The sequence below is a fragment of the Papilio machaon genome, chromosome 28 (genome assembly GCF_912999745.1).
Source record: "Papilio machaon chromosome 28, ilPapMach1.1, whole genome shotgun sequence".
Lineage (NCBI taxonomy): Eukaryota > Metazoa > Arthropoda > Insecta > Lepidoptera > Papilionidae > Papilio > Papilio machaon.
This window is the reverse complement of record NC_060013.1, coordinates 311,616-332,311: the sequence shown is the minus strand read 5'-3', so window position 1 is coordinate 332,311 and position 20,696 is coordinate 311,616. Positions and strand designations below refer to the sequence as shown.

At 37.1% G+C, this 20,696-nt stretch overlaps 2 protein-coding genes across 3 annotated transcripts; one reads left to right on the top strand and one right to left on the bottom strand.

Annotated features, from left to right (window-relative positions):
- Positions 1-346: 346 nt before the first annotated feature.
- On the top strand, positions 347-18,460 carry LOC106720889. 2 transcript variants are annotated; one of them, XM_045684948.1, is made up of 4 exons: positions 347-681; positions 1,058-1,612; positions 16,847-17,007; positions 17,430-18,460. In XM_045684948.1, exons 1-4 carry the CDS (start codon positions 480-482, stop codon positions 17,970-17,972), a joined length of 1,461 nt encoding a protein of 486 aa, XP_045540904.1. In that variant the 5' UTR covers positions 347-479; the 3' UTR covers positions 17,973-18,460. The 2 variants fall into 2 exon arrangements, with proteins under 2 accessions (XP_045540904.1, XP_014371179.2); XM_014515693.2 differs by lacking the exon at positions 1,058-1,612.
- On the bottom strand, positions 3,153-5,440 carry LOC106720890. The gene is made up of 3 exons (XM_014515694.2): positions 4,932-5,440; positions 4,675-4,775; positions 3,153-3,707 (listed from the first exon to the last, which is right to left on the bottom strand). The coding sequence occupies exons 1-3, from the start codon at positions 5,158-5,160 to the stop codon at positions 3,279-3,281; spliced, it is 759 nt and encodes a 252-aa protein (XP_014371180.2). The 5' UTR covers positions 5,161-5,440; the 3' UTR covers positions 3,153-3,278.
- Positions 18,461-20,696: the final 2,236 nt, after the last annotated feature.

Genomic DNA, 20,696 nt, shown 5'->3' with positions numbered 1-20,696 from the left:
CTTTTGTATGAAATAAGTGATTATTCATTAAAACTTTGTTCAAATTTAACGTCTTGAAGAAACATTTACCTTGGAAGAGCGGTTCGTCTTCCAGATTAATCCAACATTCGTTTAATATTTAAGACTTTTTCCATGCTAAATAATTGAACGTATCTCTGATTAATATTATGCATTTTTAAATAATCCTTTTGGTCTAGTTTTTAGCTATTTCTTTTACATTAAATCTTGCTCAAAATACTAATATCCAGAGCTGAGAAATGTTATCTGTCAAGCTACGCTATAACCTAAAGCGCTACTGCTATAATTATTAAAATAAATATAACTATCATTTCGTGATTCCGTGCATCTTATGGTAACAAAATTAACCGAATACGCGATGTTATATCGCTTTTAATAAGCGAAATATAGCTATTTGTAGTGCAGTGCTTTTTGTTTACAATATAACGTACTGAAATAAACATTTTGTTATTCGATTGAAAATGCCTAAATCTTCGAAATTATGGAACTATTTTGTGAAAAGCGAAGATCATGATTTCATGGCAATATGTCAATTTTGCGGAAAACTTTTTTCATACAAAACAACCAGTTCAAACCTTAAAGCTCATTTAAAACAGAAACATCCCTTGGTTTATGACGATTTACTTCAAACCTCTGAATCTGACCTATCAGCGGTGTTAAATAGTAAGTTGTTATGTAATGTTATTGGTCTTATAAACGTTTATTTGGTAGGGCCATGACTATTTCACCAAGCACACGGACACAGAATATGATTAAATATTTTTAAAGGTGCAAGTCAGCATCTCTTGGAATTATGTTGCAATGGCTAAGTCAAAAAACGGTTGAGTCTCATAAAAAAATGTAATACAAAAAATGAAATATTGCGTAGAATACCGGTAAACAACAATCGAATCTTTCTTAACTATTGAATTTTTACTTCCTATTTTTTTCCAAACAAAATGAATATTTTTAATCTATAAACTATCAGTCAAACACAAACGCACACAACACTATACTCTGTGTGGAACGTCAAACTTCAACGAATGCCGCCATCTTGTAGTTATAACTGCATTACTGTTTGCTACGTTTCGTCGAAACGGTTACAATTTGTTGTTATCGTTAATTTACCAATTCAAAACTATGATGACATCTAAAATGTGGGACTACTTTTTACAATGTGAATCCGATGATGGTGTAAAACGAGCCCAATGTACATTCTGTGAGAGACTACTTAGTTATAGCTCGACAACGTATAACCTTAAATCTCATTTGATGCGTCTTCATCCGGAAGAAGTAGGATTCAATAGTACAGACAAATTAAGATCTTCCGTTTTGAAGCCGCTTAAAAATTCCGAACAACGTAACCTGCCTACGTTGAAAAGAAGAAACGAATCAGTTGTTTGGTCGTTTTTTACGAAATCAGAAACTAATGAGAGAGTAGCAACATGCAATTTATGCAATAAGACATTTTCGTACAGATCAAGTAATACCAATCTTAGGACACATTTAAAACGAACCCATCCCGATGAGTTTAACGAAAACGATATCGACGACAAAAACGAAATAAGTTACAACGAAAGCGGCGACGACGATACTGTTCAGTCCAACACCATCGGTAAGTGTTATTGCAAGAAAAAAAAATTTTTTTGTTGACCTAGGGATGAATTGACTTTAATCATTTTGACATTATGCACATTTATGAAAATAACTCCATATTACGTATTTACAATGTTGCATGTAACATTAATTTATGTCTTATGTTTTAGAAATAACGTCGAAATTCTTACAGAATCTGTATGTAAATAAATTAATTTCAGCTTGTGATACGTGATTCCCTTCACGGGATCCATCGCGCCATTTTGTACGTCACATCGAAACGCAAGCTATAATCAACTCTATTGTTCTAAAAATAAGAGATCAAATAGCATGATTTGAGTTTATGTTTACATTTTAGTTTCATTTCGAGATGTTTTTATTAAGTATGTGAATATGTACGTATGTTTTTCAACATAATGCTAAGCGTTATAAAGTTGAAAATCGTTTAAAATTATTCACTAGTTGTGTGTAAATGTATAAAGTTAATAAAGATCTCGAATGTTTTTAAATGTAAGAACGGCAACGTCGCACGTTCGGGCGCCATATTGATCAATTCTATAAATGTACGTAAGGGGTACCTCTCGTTTTGCTTTTAATGTTTGCCTTTTCCACAGTTATGTGTTACTAGCTGTCGACCGCGACTCCGTTCGCGCGTAGTTAAAAGGCATAATCTTAATAAGTAGCTTCCAGACTATGTGCATCTGTGCCAAATTGCATCAAGATCCGTTGAGCCGTTTCGTAGATACCTTAAAACAAGCATCCATCCATCTAAACTTTTGCATTTAAAATATTAGTAAGATTTATGATTTATCAATGGTTTCAATTTTTTATATACAAAAAATTATTAAGCAAAATATTAATAAAGTTTTTTATATAGTTGCCGTGGTTACTAGCAATATTAATAATTGAAGGCTTAGCCCAGAAACATTGTTTATTAACTTAGCGTGTTACTTAACGTAACTTTAGTTCCATCTCCATGGCTAGCCGCGTACCCACCTAGCGCACAGGCTCACGCGGCAGGCTTGAGCCATCATAAGTCCGCGAGTATTCGTAATGGACAGTCGTGTATTGTCAGCTGCAGCTATTTTCCTAGCTGCTTATTGTTTAAAGAAACGAAAACAGTCACGTATCAAAAAAAAACCTAGACGCTTCTGGATTAGAAAAATTTTTGAGCGTCGCCACCAATATGGAAATAGATTACTTGGAGATTTAGTATATGATGAGACTGTACATAATTTTACACGAATGTCTGTACAAGAGTTCGAAAATTTGTGCTCTTTGTTGTCTGATAAAATCAAAAAGTTCGATACAAAATATAGAGAAGCAATCACTGTGAATGAACGAGTTTTAATAACTTTAAGATTTTTAACAACCGGAGATTCTTATAGCAGCTTGCAATATTTATTTCGAGTATCGAAGCAGAGTATCTCAAGAATAGTTCCAGAAGTTTGTGACGCTATTATTGAAGCCTTAAGTGATTATGTAAAGGTAAATAAAAATAATTTGACAAATTTAAAAGTCAATTGTTTATTTTGATTACAATTCAGTGATAGTTTCGAATCCAACATTGGCGATTTTTATGATTTAGTTGATGGTGTAATGGTATGAGAAGACGTAGCGGTATGTGATGCTGATGATGAAGTGCCAGATGAGTCCATTGTAGAGGAATTACTGTACTGCTGTGTTTAGTATCCTGTATTAATTTGTTGTGTGTATTTCCCTATATCGGCTTCAAAAATTATATTATTGATAGCGTTCTTAACATACGCTAATGTGTGCGGATCATATTTTCTTAGCTCGTTGGCTATGTGTCTTCCAAATGAAGAGTATGGATCGGTGATGTCGGTCGAAGACCTTTGCAAGCATTCAAGGGCTTCTGCGAGCATGATTTCTACCGAATCTTCCTGTGGCTGCGCTTTCTTCGGATTATGTCGTTTTTTTTTACGAGCAGGTTCTGATGGTGAAGACATGCTAGCTTCCGAGTCTAGATCTTGTTGTTGTTGTAGTGGCGCTTCCTCGATGCTAGCCTCCGGCAATTGCGACTTGGTCGGAGCGTTTTCAGTCTCTGTGTGTCTCTCTACGTCAGAAGTTTGTGAAGATTCCGGCATTGCCGCCTGTAAACATAATTTTAATTAATAGATCAATTTGTATAGTACCTAATACAACCACTCATAGGGGCCAAATACGTTTAGTCTGAATACTTTCAAACAGCGGAGGGTCCTGTCATACTGAGTAATCTATATTTTTTTTACAGATCCCATCTACAGAAGAAGAGTGGCTTGCTATATCAAAAGAATTTGAAAATAAATGGAATTTTCCCCACGCTATTGGAGCGATGGATGCAAAACATGTTATGTTGCAGGCACCGATTAACAGAGGCACTGATTATGATAATAACAAACAATTTCCAAGCATCGTCCTTTTTGGATTAGTTGATGCTAGCTACAATTTTTTGTATGTAAATGTTGGTAGCAAAGGACAAATCTCTGATGGTGGTGTTTTTAAAAACACGACATTGTATAAAAAGCTAGAAAATAAAGAATTGAACGTGCCTAAAGAGAAGATATTGGAAATACCATATGTAACAAAAGTTCCTTATTTTATTTTATCCGATAAAGCCTTTGCACTCAACGAATATACAATGAAACCATTTGAGGGCAACCCAGAAAATGTTTCTAAAGAAAGAATATTTAATTATCGCCTTAGCCGAGCTCGACGTGTCGTTGAGAATGCATTTGGTATATTAAGTACCATATTTCGCGTTTTTAGAAAACCTATCTTACTAGAGCCAAATAAAGCAACCAAGGTCGTCTTAGCAGCTGTATATTTATACAACTACATCCGAAAAAATAATTCAACTAATCTTATTTCACCGGAATTGTTTGACAGAGAACTTGATGGCGCACTGATTCCTGGCCAATGGAGAAATGAAATAAATGAAGTTACATTCGCACCAATTGCAGCTTTTCCAAGGCGTAGTTCTAATAACGCAAAAGAAATACGGTTGCACTTGGCAGAACATTTTATAACTAATGGTTCTATACCATTTCAAAATCATTATGCGTAGTTAAACATTCTAACATTCGGCATCGTTTCCTGAGTGTCACCAGTTTCATTTTTATCCTTAAGAAAATGGAAATAAGGATATCCAAACCACTTCGAATTATAAACATCTGCCGCGCCTGAAACAGAACAAAAATAAAATTTATATTTTCATAATTTAAAATATTTTAATTGTATTAATAAATTTTCTTCTATTTAATTAGTATATAATAAGTAATTATTTTATCAATTAATTTGTAAGTTCATATTTTTAAGTATAAAATGCATATCTGAACCTGTTTTGCGACTTTTTTTTTCCCTGCTTTTCTCTCGACGATAAGAACCACACAAGGACACCATTTTGTTTTTCACTTCCTTGACAGGCATATTAATTTGAGCAGATATTTGCCGCCAACTGTCTTCCCGCTGATTTTTGTTTAAATATTTTGGATCTTTGGGGTCCCAAAGCGCATTGTACTTGCTGTACAGTTGTATTAAGCGAATGGACTCCTCCTGACTGCCCATGATATCAAAATTACAGAAGACAAACACGGCAAGAGACAAAACTTGAAGTAGCTACGCGCGCGAGCCAAACATAACCGTCCCCACCTAACGCACGGCGCTCACTGAGGCACCTTTGAGCGCGTCAAGTTTACCGACAACAGATGGCTCGGGGCCGAGCCGTGCTCGCGAGGCTGCCCCGTGAGCCTGTGCGCTAGGTGGGTACGCGGCTAATCTTAGCATCTATTCGGTCCTTCAAGGCGAAGTACGACTTTTAGGTTAAATTCCTAAGATTATCGTAATTTCAAACAATAAATTACTTTTTATATAAAAGTAGTTCATTCACATTATTTAATAGCATTCTTTATTTATCTCCTAATATCATACTAATATTATAAATGCGAATATATAGATGTGTGGATAGATGGATGTTTGTTAGAAGGTATCTCCGGAACGGCTCAACGGGTTTTGATGAAATTTGGCACAGATTTACTCACTTAATATACTTTTTTTACTCCGCGTGGACGGAGTCGCGGGCGACAGCTAGTTTTATCATAAAATTGGTATCCTTGCTTTACAGCCTCGGGGGCAAGATTTTCAATAACACTTCGAGCAACTACTAAAATTTCATCTGCCACTCTCAATTTCGTTAAGCGGTCAAATGTCTCACTTAGTAACGAATTACCGACTAATGGAGGGTTTCTGAGACCAAAATACTCGTTTAAAATATATTATCTCTGTTTTGTTAAAGATACTGACAGGGACTTAGGACTCGGAAACCAACGGTAAGAGTCTAAATTACTATATTGTTTACTTGGTTTGATTCCGTCATATTTTTTAATGTTCATTATTGTTTGGAACAAATGACAATCTATCTTCTCCGCTAAATCTTAAAGAATCGTCGTAATCTATTCAAAGTTAAAGCTTAACAACTTTACAGAGTTAGGTACATCTATATATATAAAAGAAAGTCGTGTTAATTACACTATTTATAACTCAAGAACGGCTGAATCGATTTGACTGGAAATTGGAGGGCAGGTAGCTTAGAACCAGGAATAGGACATAGGATAATTTTTATCCCGTTTTCTATTTTAATTCCGCGCGGACGGAGTCGCGGGTAAAAGCTAGTTTATAATATTACTTGAATTGTAATTTTTTTTTCCTCCCAAATGTAGGTTATGTAGTAAGGTATGATAATTCGTGTCCTTCACAAAAAAAATTCAAGTGACCTTTTACCAGATGAGGTTACGAAAATAGATCCTCCCGGGCGGTGCGGTACTCAATCCCAGTTTTATTGATTTACAGGCTCGCAGCTGGAGCTACCTCCCCTTCCCTTTTCCTACCCCTGCGCCTCGATTGGGTAAGGGAAGGTTACGTGGGCGGTTGTTGCGCTACTATTTAGCTTTCTTTGTTTACTGTTGCGAAATGTTACAAATATTTAAAGCGATACTTTCTTTGTTTGAAAGTTACATATCTTTTCTACTTTGTATTGATATGAATGTAACATAGATCACCTAAGTATTTCCGCCGCTTGTTTGCCCCCCTTTTTCTGATCTGACCAGAATACCTGTATACTGCTGGTTTTTTTTTACATTGTAAATATTTATGTTTCAGCTTAAAGTTAGTTTTTTTTTATATTAAACTAATAAGAATCTGAACAAACTAACATGAGTAAGAAAGTAGTGATAAGTAACCAGAAAATCTTCACCAAAAGAAATTCTACATTAGGAAATAAATAACTAGCTTTCGCCCGTAACTCCGTCCGCGTGGAATAAATAAAAAACACTATTAGTAGCCTATGTGTTTTTCCAGACTATGCTCTACATCTATGCCAAAGTTTAATTATAAATCCGTTGAACCGTTCCGGAGATACCTTCAAACAAACATTCATCCATCCATCCAAATTCGCTTTTATAATATTAGTAAGATTGAATACGTGTGAAATATGTGCTAATCGTGAAAATAAGGCACCATAATACTTCACTAAAATCCTTAGACATCTATGCACCATTCTTTGTTTAGTAGTTTATGAATTTGGAAGAGGGATACATTATTGTCTGGTATGACGCATAGGCTACAGTGTCATTTTTTTATTCCACACGGACAAAGTCAGAGGAGACAGCTAGTATAATATACATTTGGATAATAATATCATAGTAAAGCTTGTCTAACCCGATCATTGGTCTACGGTTTAACAATACCCTTTGCTCGAACGAACAAGGGGTCACTCTTTCCATGCCTACAAAATGTTCCCCTAGTTTCAATAATCATACTATGAAAACGAGTAATAGAAAAAGAAGGGTGTCGATGAACCCTATTATATTAAAATTTGTTGTTGAAATTCATGATTTGATGTAAAAAGATTAAAGTCCAAAGTTACGTATCAAACACAAAAGTAAAATTCGAATAAAATAAAAAAATGACAACTTGTTAAACCTTAATTTATCAAGAAGGAAAACATTTCTGTCTATTTTTGATCTTGTTTACCGCACCTTTGCATTACAGAGGTAGGTTTTTACATATATATGTAAATACTTCATTAAAATGTAAACACCGCAATCCCTATCCCGGCCGTCCTATTTGACCAGCCGTCAACTCGTTGCGTCACTTGTTTTGCTGCACGGTACGGCAACATCGCCTTTCTCTCCGCTTGGTACCTACAGCCTATCAGCGCAAATTGCTTGTTGTGTACGCTTTGTAATCAAGGTTTGGTAAAATCGGGATAATATTATCTTTAAGCTCTAATTTAGGGCATAGAAATCTATTTCTAGAAGACTAGGAAAGTATATATACAATTTAGAAAAAAATTGTTGGTTATCAGCATCTTCCTGCCTTAATTATCGTTATTAGGGTAATTTAAACTAGTGTTTGGAGAGCTTTAAACCATATTGTAGTAACAAAGATCCATAATATGTTTAAAAAAATAATGTGGAAAAATCCCAAACTGGAGAGTAGCTGCACTTGTTTTGGTGCACGGTGCGACAACGTCGCCTTTCTCTCACAAAATGGCGCTCGACACAAAAACGAGCGTTTTCTTTTTGTTCGTGTTTTGTTACCAAGCGGAGTCGAGCTTAGTTGCCTTCGCGTTTGTTTTACAAATATCTTTGCCAGAAACCGTGACCTATACGTTATATAAGTCCTCACGTCATTTAGCCTTATTACTAAATATTACTATCAGCTTAGCCCGTATAAGTCCTTATTGATAGGCCTCTAGTTAAGTTAGACTTTACTACGGTTTGGTTAATTACACAAATATTTGAATTTCTTCGTAATAATGTGCAGGTTGTATCACGATTCCTTTATCGTAAGTTTTAATTTTCCAACTTGAATTCTAAATTAAGATAGGTGAACAATAAACACGTAAAGAACCAATATGAAATCCTATAAAATGCTTTTAATAGATGAATTTGAACTCTATATCCGTAGTACTCCGTACTCTAACAACGTGCCTACGAGGTCAATTCTTTCTTCGACGATATGAGCTACGAGGTTAAACTTCTATTTCTATTAAAGATTTTCTGAAAAATCTAATAAAAAGAAAATAAAGTTAATCTTTAATTTCTTTTTATAAAAATATAATTTTAAATAAATAAACTAATACAAGTAAAGCCTATATTATTTATGTCACGTTTTACCAAAAACCCGTTTTTAAGCTGTCTTGTTTTACCGGTATGATATAGATCTATCTTCTCTCTCGCACATATAGTTTGTTTGTGCTATCTCTTTCTTGTCTGCAAGCTCGGTGACATTTTAGGAGAAATCGTAGACTAAATGTCGATTGTTTTAACTGTACATTTTATATAATACTTAAAAAGAGATATAAAAATACTAACCAAGAGTCGTATGACTGCGAAATTTAAAAAAAAAAAAAAAATTGAATGAGTAGTCTGTGCGTTATTCCAGATCGTAATCTGTATCTGTTCCAAACTTCATGAATTCAGCCGTTCAAGCGCTGATGTCTACTGGATCTAGGATAGGACATTGCTTGGAAATAACTTTTGCTTCGTTCTGTATTAAAGGCACATGTTGATGTTCCTGACAGTTGACAGTTAACCGAAGATCAAATAGGCACAAAATACCAAGCTTTATAGCCTGTCCACATTTAGAGGTTAGTGCTTTCAAGAATTACGCAGTAACTATCCATCCAAACTTTCGCATTTATAAGATTAAAAAGCTTTTTAAATTAGGAACGTTGATACAACATTTATCAGTAGATATATGGTTGTTGCCATGACAACGACTTTTCAACATATCCAATAAGCACAGTTGATAGAGTAGGGTGACGAAGAGCACGTATACACAGACTATGTGGTGTCAGTCACAGCCTGTAGTAATGTGACATTACGTGACCGCCTTTGTGTCGATAAAACTCGTCACGCAATCACTTGTTGTCACCAGACATTTTTTTTAAATTAAAATATTACAAAGAAAAAGAATGATATTACAAAAATCCATTTTCCGCGGTCCTGATATACCAATCTCTTTTCACCTTTGTATACGCAATACGTAACATGCTCTACGGTTAATCGAAGTCATTAAATCAAGAAAGGTATTTATATAAAACGTCACCGAAAATAAATGACCGGAAACGAGTGACCAATTAAACTAGATTTAACTGCACGTGATCAAGCAATAAGTTCTCAAAATATTTTCCCGTGTTATTTCAGTCCTTTGGGTAAACAATTTTATAACCCTCACATGTGGACACCTGCCAAATGTGACGGCCATTTTGACAGATGCTATTCAAAGGTGACAACACGCTAAAGCTATTATTCACTAATTATAAATTGGATAACATAGTTACTATAGTATCGGGCATTGAGCTTTGTTAACTAAGGCATAATCATCCCTAACTGTAGCAGGTGAGTCCTGACGACTGAGTTAGCAAAAATTCATAAGTTTAAAATCTACAAATTTATATTTAATCTATTCTCTATTTTAATTTAGCTCCAGTACGTAAATATGTGTACTTATTTGACCAACGTGCGTAATTTGCTAAGAAAGAAAGCATTATTCGTGGTCTAAATTCGTCACAACTCGTTTCGTTTATTTTGTGATAATTTTAAATAACTTAAGTTGGGTATATACTAGAGCATTTACTTGTAACATAACAACGAGCCGCTCTATTATATGTTCTAGTGTACTCTTTCACGAACCAAACGAACTTTGCAAACTATATTTTACCAGTATTTTACCAATCTTAAAATGTTATATTACATAGAAATACTTGAGAAAATGCTCTAGTGGTTAATCACCTTTAAGTTATTAAGTGGGTAATATAAAGCCTGTTAAATACGTCACAACATAAACTTCGTAATTTAACAGTTGTTATTTTATTTTTCCTTTTAGACTAGTTTCTCAAACTGTTTCCTCGTAGACCCATATAAAAAGTTTGACAGTTTTCGGGCTTCAACTTGTAATTAGATTATTTTGATTTAAAAACGTGGTATAGAAACTTTAATAAACACCAAAAACAGTCATACTGGTTGTATTAAAATTGTATTTAAAAATAGTCAATGTGTAAGAGAAATTTCTTGAGTTTTCTATTTAGAGCGCAATGACTAATTTGAGTGAAGTTAGTCATTCAAGAAAAATCTCGATACGATGTATCATATTCATAGTTTTATACTAATATTATGAATGCGAATGTTTAGATGGAACGATGGATGGATGGATGTTTGTATAAAGGTATCTTTGGAACGGCCCAACGGATCTTTATGAAATTTGGCACAGTTGTAGAACATAATCTGGAAGAACACATAGGATACTTATTATTTATTTTTAATTCCACGCAGACGGAGTCGCAGGCGACAGCTAGTAGTATGTAACTAGGTTATGATTGTCCTACTATATAACAGAGTATTTTTTATAATGAAATTAAAAAAATATATTAAGTAGCCTATGTGTTCTTCCAGACTATGTTCCGATTCGTTTCGAGATCCATTTAGCCGTTCCGGAGATACCTTCAAACAAACATCCATCCATCTAAACATTCGCATTTACTCGTATAATATTAGTAAGATTGCATAACATTTTAGCAATAACTAAATTAATGTGATAATAAAAAAAAAGAATAAAAAATTCGGTCCATTATATGGAGCCACAAAGTAAGGACATTAAAAAAAACATTCATACGAATTGATAACCTCTTGCTTTTGGAACACGGTTAAAAACTATGCTATCTATTTAAAAAAAAAACTGTGGTTAACCTCTGTCCAAACTTGTGACGTATGTTGTTACGTATATCACGAAATATCCGTTGACGAAGCGTAAAGTCCCAGTATGTAAAACGTTGAGTGGCAGATGTTGATAGTCTGTGGACGTGACGTCACGCCGTCGTTACGTCACATGTGTAACGGTTTTTTTAATGATCGACCTTTAAAACAATTAACATTTAAAGTTAACATTTATAGGTTAGTTGTTAGGCTTTTTACCGTTTTATTTGTATTGAAACAATTGTCATTTAATAATGTAATTGGTGAATGAATGTCACAGCTGTTGCAATAATTTGATGATATATTTAACGTCCATTAATAGTTCAATGAATTATTTGTACAACACAAAGCATATATTGCACTCTTTGATTTTACTTTTTTAATCTTTTGGGCGCCAAAGTTACGTAAGTTACGACATGACAATGTAATATTTAGATCTCAGGGTTGGCACTCAATGAACATTATCAGCTATTAATTACTTTGCTCGATTGTCTACCATACATCCGTAAACATTACTGCTGTAACACTTCCGTTAATAAATATTTTCATCCCGTTTATTCATTTTGACAAAACAGAGACGGCAAATATTAATACAAGAGTCATTGTGCAGTGAAGTTCTACGGCTTAAGGTAAAGTTGATACTTCCTTGTAGTATCGTCATAACCTAACAATATACTTCCTTGTCTCGTGAATGGCTGACATATTGACTCTACTTTTGTTCCGGCACGTTTTTACGTTCACTTTATCATGTAGGGTTTCGGAGATCTGTTCGTGTTAAGTATCGGGGTGTGAAAGGAAAGACGGTATAGATGCGACTGATTTTTATTAATATAACATACCGCAGTTAGCGGCGCACGGTACAATTTATATTTTCTAATTGCGGGTACATAACACCTTTCCCCCTTAAATCTAACAAATATAAACAAACAATAAAAAGAAAACACTATAAACAAAAACATTGATAAACTAATTCTAATGGTTATAATTATTGTCTAAATTTTTCACGCGCACGTAATGCAGCTTGCCTGTGCGGGCGACTATCATCCGAGGACCACGCGGGCGACGCGGGCGGAGAGGCGGTGCACGTCTCCGCCTCTTCCCCTGCCTCCTCTGCAGGTCTTGCTGCGTCAGCCGCCCCCGGGGGCGCCTGGTTCTCTGCGCTCGCGACGTCAGACACGCGACCTACCGCTTGACTAAGCGAATACCGTGACTTTCTCGACACTATTTGATCGACGTGTCTCTTGTGACTTCTTCCGTCGCTAGTTCTAACGGCATACGACACGGGCCCTACTTGTTCGCTCACCACTCCGTCCGTCCACTTACCCCCTGATTTAGTGTAGTTCCTTATCATGACCGGTTCGTCCCGTGAATGAACTCTTAGAGGTGCTGCACGACGGTCCTCCTCCCGCAGCTGACGCGCGCGCACTCGCTCCGCGGCGTCAGGCCACAACAGGTCGAGGCGGCCACGAAGCCGGCGCCCGAACATAGCTACCGCAGGCTCGCGTCCTGTCGTGCTCTGTTCTGTGTTTCGATACATAAATAAAAATTTGCTCAAAGCCCTATTTACGTCGACTCGTTCTAACTCTGCTTTTTTAAGCACCCGTTTTACCGTGCGAACAGCATTTTCCGCTGCCCCATTACTCGCCGGGTGATAAGGCGGCGTCAACGTGTGTTTAATACCGTTGCATTCGAGATATTGTGCGAAGGCGGCGGAGGAAAACGGTGGGCCATTGTCGCTAACGATGCGTTTAGGTAGCCCGAAGCGCGAAAACAAACGCCGAAGACAGTCGCAAACTACTCCCGCGGAAATGGAACTTACGTGTTCGACTTCTATCCACTTGGAGTGCGCGTCAATTACAACGAGATAGTACTTATCGTTGAAGGGGCCGAGGAAGTCCATGTGCAACCGCTCCCAGGGCTCCGCGGGCCAAGGCCAGGAATGCAGCGGTGCGGCGGGGGGTGCGGGGCGGGCTTCGCCGCACGCAGCGCACTCCCGTGTCGCCCGCTCCAACTCGCGGTCTATATCCTCCCACCACACATAATTACGTGCGATCTGTTTCATTTTGACTATACCGGGATGACCGTCATGTAACTCTCTAAGAATTGCAGCCCTTAAGGCACTCGGTATGACTATACGATAACCCCAAATTAAACAACCTTGATCAATATGCAAACTGTCTCTTTTACTATAATATTTTTTTTCTGTATCGCTATAATTATAATGTGTTGGCCAACCGTGCAAAACAAAACCGTATATCTTGCTCAATAATGCATCTCTCATTGTTTCGACCCGAACCTCTTTAAAACTGATAGGAAAGTTTTCCTGTACGAAATTAAGATAGCTACTGGTATTTTTGCTCTTTATATAATTTGTTGGCTTATCGCAATATTTTAAAGGAAGGCGCGATAAGGCATCTGCGAAACAATTTTTTGTAGAAGTAACAAATTCAATACCAAAATTATAAGCGGCTAATTTTACGGCATATCGTTGTATTCGACTAGCGGCGGTTACCGGCAGCCCTTTGTTTTTACCGAAAATATAACTGAGCGGGCGATGGTCGCTGCGTATAGTAAAATACCGGCCGTATAAATAATTATGATGTTTGGTGACGCCGAACACGATCGCGAGCGCCTCCTTGTCGAGCTGCGAATAGTTGAGCTCGGCCGCATTGAGAGTGCGCGAGGCGCAGCACAGAGGGCGCTCGCGGCCCTCCGCGTCGCGTTGCGTCAACACCGCGCCTAGCCCGTACGCGCTGCTGTCCACTGAAAGTATTAAATCTAAACTCGGATCATAATGCGCGAGCACAGGACTACTGCTGAGAACATTTTTAATTTTTCTAAAGGCACTATCACATTCGGATGTCCAATTCCACTTAATTTCTTTTTTTAGTAAATTGTACATGGGTCTTAAAATGTCACTCATATTAACAATAAACTTAGAATAAAAGTTGATTAACCTCATAAAACTTTTTAGTTGGGTTACATTGGTAGGAGGCGGCGCTGCTACAATGGCTTCGATTTTTTTTTCATCGGTATGCAATCCAAACTTGTCGATTTTATAGCCTAAATAAGTAACACTATCTTGAAAAAATTTACATTTACTAAAATTTATTCTTAAGCCATTTTCGCTAAGCCGTTGTAGCACCGCTCTTAAATTTGCCAAATGAGTCTTTTTATCTCGCCCAGTGACGCAAATATCATCGGCAAATACAGCGGTCGAGGACAGTCCACTCAATGTTTCCTCCATTATCTTTTGAAAATTTTCAGGAATACATTTGATACCAAAAGGCACTCGCTTATATACAAAAGTGCCGACATGAGTAGTGATGGCCGTCATCGCTTGAGAATCTTTATGTAACAAACATTGCTGAAAAGCATTAGACAAGTCTAATTTAGTGTATTGCTCACCTCCTCCCAGAGCGGCGAAGAGGTCCTCGATACGTGGCAGCGGGTAATGATAATCCTTTAATAGCGGATTTATTGTTATTTTGTAATCGCCGCAAAGACGTATGTTACCATTGCTCTTAATGACCGGCACAATAGGTGTACCGTAATCGGAGCGCTCCACCTTGTAGATGACGTCATCCCGCTGCAAACGCTCGAGCTCCTCTTCGACCGGCTTTCGCAATGCAATAGGGATCGAACGTGCTTTAACAAAAACAGGTGTATCATTCTTTAGATAAAGTTTAAATTCCCTCTTAAATGTACCTAATCCTTCAGCAAAAACCTCCGGAAATTCTCGATGTAACGAGGTTGCCATCGAATCCTCGGATAAATTATGACAATCAATATTTAACTTGAGGCGATTGATCCATGTGCGGCCCATTAGAGGCGGGCCGCCATTTTTAATTACATGCAAATGCAATAGTTCATTCTTATCACCGCAGCGAACGTTAACTAAAATATAACCAATAGTCTCGATGATATCCCCCGTGTACGACTTGAGGCATAGTTGTTTTTGTCGCAACGGTAACTTTGAAAATTTTTTATCGTAATCATTTTTTGAAATTACAGATAGCTTGCTCCCCGTATCTATCTCAAATTTACATAAAATATTCTCAACCTTCAACATTGCAAAATAAGGCCCATCACCCTCGCTACTTATAACTAAATTATAAAAATTACAACTTTCTTTGTCACTGTCTGAATCATTAAAAAAAAAATTGATTTTTACATGAATTCTTTTCGACATTTTTGACCGTTCTACCTTTTGTACAAACTGATTTAATATGGCCTCTCTTACCACACGAATCACAATTATAATATTTAAAACGACACTTGCCTTCCCAATGCCCCGATTTACCGCATCGAAAACATGCGCCTTGTTGCGCCGGCCGGGGGCGCGGTGTCGCACCCGCCGAGCCCGCTGAGCCAGCTGCGCCCGAGGCGCCCGCGGCGCCGAGCCGATGCAAGCTGTCGCCGTCGCCGTCGCCGTGCGCGTGGCAGCCCGGCCTTGCCGCGGCGGCGCCTGCCGCGCCCGGCGCGCACGCCGTGGCCGCGTGCCTGTCCGCCGCTTCCAGAGCGAGCGCCAGCTCCACCGCACGCTTATAATCGACCTGCCTCTCCGTGAAGATCCTAGATCTCATATCCTCATTGCACAACCCCGACACGAATTGATCGCGTAAATTTTCTTCCAACTTATCGCCGAAATTACATGTTTTTGCTAAATGTTTTAATGCTTGGAGATATTCGCGAACACTTTCACTTGAACGCTGTGTCCTCTGCCGAAATATGTGTCTCTCTGCGATCTCCGATCGGTCCGGTTCCAGGTGTTCTTTCACCAAATCAACTAACTCGGAGAAGGTTCTAGATTCCGGAGTGTCGGGCGAACAAAGGTCACACATAAGTTCATAACATTCGCCACCAACAACGGTCACTAATGTCGCCACTTGGAGTTCCGCAGAAATGTTATTCAACGCCATAAATTGTTGTACACGGCGCACGTAAGCGTCCCAATTATTGCTTGAAAAACTGTATGGTTCGATATGACCGATAGGCATTTTTAATAATTAACACGCGCGGAGTTAACAAAAAATAATCCTCGTCGCCAATGTTAAGTATCGGGGTGTCAAAGGAAAGACGGTATAGATGCGACTGATTTTTATTAATATAACATACCGCAGTTAGCGGCGCACGGTACAATTTATATTTTCTAATTGCGGGTACATAACAGTTCGTAATTTGAATAATTTTATCACATTTTAGACACAGAACTAAGAAAATTGTTTCGACTACACTGATTTCACAGCAAAGAACATGACAAGAGAATTTGTAACGTAAATAAACAGTTTTTGTACGTGGTGATCCAATAGAATTCTTCAGAATTCTTCTTAATATTTTAGAACATATTAGAGTCATAATTTAACAGCCTTGTAATTTATGCTATGTTAAATGTGATTTTAGATTTTTTTCACTTGTCTACTCTAAAAAAGCAAAGCCTTTCTCATATCTTTTCCCACACGAACTGGTGTAAAGATAGAATTCTTTGTTCTTAGATGATGAGTCCAACCATTCTACTGCCGAAGCCGATGCGTGGAGTTTCTTCGAGAAGGAGACAGGCGGGCGCGCTCGCTGTGTTGTCTGCCGCGCCTCACTGCCCCACCGCATCAGAGACCTCAGGCAGCACTTGAAGGACAACCATCCCAAATTGGCACAGGTAAATATTTAGTACAGCGATGATCTTGAGATTCAAGTTATAGAAAAAAAGCTCTGTCCATTCTCTCTGCTCTCCTATATCACCTTATTTGTTGGCACGTCAGATTCTGCTATTTTATCATTCATTTCTGTTGTCACTTTTTTAAAAATCATGTCACCTTTCACGCCTAATCTCTTCTTAAGCCTACATCAATATTATCAGCTTACTATGGCAACCCACTCAAAGGATTGGAGGCTAAGTTAGAGGTAACTAGGCCATAGTCTATCACGCTGGCACAATGCGGGTTGACTTCACGCATATCATTGAATTTCTTCTCAGATATGTGCAGGTTGCATTACGATGTTTTCCTGCTTAGGAACGTCTGATAAGCCGTTTTAAACCATTGTTTTAAAACTTCAATACGAATTTTATGTATTCCTCAGGACTTTGACCAAGCGAGTGACAGCGACGAAGACCAAAACGACTCTTACACAGAAGTGGTGTATTTAGAAGAAGAAACCAGAAAAGTAAAAAAACCGCAAAAAATTCCAAGAATATCTTACACAAATTCACCGATGGTGAAACCGGCGAAGATCAGCAAACTGAACACGTCCACCAATGAAAGACATGACGAAAATGACGATCAAATTGAAAAATTTAGTAATTACGTCGCTTCTTTACTGAAAGAAGTGCCGAAAGATGCTTGCATGAAACTACAAATGGAAATTATAAACTTGATTATGACTACAAAGTTAAAACTAACCACAGAAACGACGGAGAACAAAATGATAATAGACGGAGTGCCTGTTGCTATACAGACGGTGAATGCGGTTCCCGGCGCCGGGTTTATAGTGACCGTACCCACCACAGTGTCCACCGCCCATCCTGCACCCGTCGCACCTACCGTTCCTCAAAACAAGCCAACATTTACTGTAGAAGACACTAAAGAATCGATGAACGAGTGTAGAGACTTACCTAAATTGTGACCAAAATAAACGTTATAAAAGGGACTTGAACTGATGGAGCAATTAAGATATACTAGATTATAAACAGGTTGTTATTAGGTCTATGCTAGAAGACTAAGTTGAAGTGAAGCAGAATTTTGTTATAAAAGTCCTGTATAATGCAAGTACAAAAGTACGTTTAGGTTTAGGTAAAAATATTAGATTTGTCTTTTAGAGCGTTGATTTTCTACTTTTTGGGTTATATGAGTTTACGCTATACTGTTTCGGTTTTAAGAGGAAAGGCGGATGAAAGAAGGATTTTAGATATCTTGGCGGCTGAAGATAATCGGCGCGTCTCATTGAATTTAACTGGTGGTGTTTTTATGCAGAAATATGGAGAGAAATTTATTACTAGTGTTCTTTTTTATTTTGATTTTTCCCACAAAAAATATTTGATTGTTTGTGATTGAATTCCTACGATAAGTGTCCGCGACTCAGTCCGCGCGGAATTAATAAAAAAAAACTTAATTTGTAGCCTATTTGTTCTTCCGGACTTCGTTCTACATCTATGCCAAACTTTATCCAAACATTCACATCTTATATATATAAAAGAAAGTTGTGTTAGTTACACTATTTATAACTCAAGAACGGCTGAATTGATTTGACTGAAAATTGGTGGGCAGGTAGCTTAGAACCAGGAAACGGACATAAGATAATTTTTACCCCGTTTTCTATTTTTTTTTTATTCCGCGCGGACGGAGTCGCGGGTAAAGGCTAGTTTATAATATTAGTAAGAACTACTAAGTAACTAAGTAATGTTTCGATGGATGGATGTTTGTTACTATGTCTCCAAAAAGGCAAAACGGATATCGCTAACATTTGGCATATAGATCTAGAATAATCTGAAAGAACGCATAGGCTACCTATAATCTCGGAAATTGTCGGATTCGACTGTTTTCACATTTGATACCAAACTCTGCAACGGTACATTTGTTATTGAAATTTGGCGCAGATATAGAACATAGACTAAAATTCCGCGCGGACGAAGTCGCGGCCAAAAACTAGGTACAATATACTCAATACTCAAGTAGTATGACATAAATTTAATTCTTTTGTTACTTCGATAAATGTTTTGAATCTGTGATAACGGAAAGTATTTTAAAAAAAAAACTTTGTTATAATAAAACACAGACTCAAATTCTATTGTTTTCTTTTCCCATACCATAGATATATAAACTATTTTTTTATTAACTTAAAATTAATGGAGAGTTTCATACTAGTATGGCGTTTAATGGAGAAAGGAATTTTTGAAACATCTTTAGTGTGGGTATTGCGTGTTAATTCCAGTAAAAGGCCTCCGGAGACCTTTTTTCTCAAGTTTTTGTGCTTCGTATTAGATATATATAGTCTACTAGCTGTCGCCCGCGACTCCGTCCGCGCGCAGTTAAAAAAAAAATGAAAAATAGATGTTGTCCGATTCTCAGACCTACTGAATATGCTCACAAAATTTCATGAGAATCGGTCAAGCCGTTTCGGAGGAGTACGGGAACGAAAACTGTGACACGAGAATTTTATATATTAGATAGTTTATAATGTCTATTCCCAAATATCTTTTAACTTTATGACAGCCAAACCCGGCTTGCATTGTAAAGCGTTTTAATAACCTTAAAATTAAGTTAGAAATAACATGCTAATGAATAAAAGCTTAATTTTATATACCTATAATTTTTTTAGGACAAGGATTCTGGAGTTATGAATTTAACGAATTTAATTAACTGACGAGATTTGAAAATATTCATGACATGCCATTTAAAGACATCATTTTAAAAGTTACGCAAGACTTAAATGAGTTAAAAATTTGCAAAATCATGTAGAATAATACATTGACCTGAATCTTAATCGCGATCCGCGGTCCATGTAAAGACAGTTTTTTTATTACCAAATATTGAGTAAAGCTTCATTAGGGGTGACTAGGTCATAGTCCACCACGTTGCTAGTGCGGGTTAACTTCACATATCTTTGAATTTCTTCTCAGATATGTGCAGGTTGTATCACGATTTTTTCCTTCACCGTAAGAAAGGGGATAAAGGATAAATGTACATATCGACGTTGGAAAGCGTAAACGCTGTAACCCCGAAAGTATGAACTTTACAGGAGAGCCAAAAAATGATAACTCGTGAGCTGATACGCCAACAAGCATGCGGTATTTAGCAATGTTGTGTAGTTTGTGCTAACCTATAATAAAATCATTATCGTTTGATAATGGTTCAAATTATTAACGTGTGAAAAACATATTCGCGATTTCAAGGGTTACAGCGTTTATGCTTTCCAGCGTCGATTTATAAATCGAAAAACACATTGGTACAAGGCGGGATTCGAATCCAGGACCTGCAAATATGTCAAATGCCCAAAGCTTATTACGTTGCCAAAACTTTTCGCTGAATTTTAGTAGCTACCATATAATGCTTTTAATGAAAACGGGGATCTTGGCTTGGCTTAGATTAAAGTTAAACCTTTAATAATTTGTGAATATTTGCAATCGACCATAATTCTTTTGCGAGATATATTTTTTACGTAACTACTGGCCTAACCTATAAACAACTTCCATTAACTTTTATATCAGAAAAAAAAACAAAAACTAATAGACAATGTGTTAAAACGTAATTATTAATCAAGGTCACAGTCTTATTAGAATAAACAAATTTAAATTTGCACAAACGTCTCGCACACGTGGTCTCGGACTTCATTATCCGACCATTAACTGTC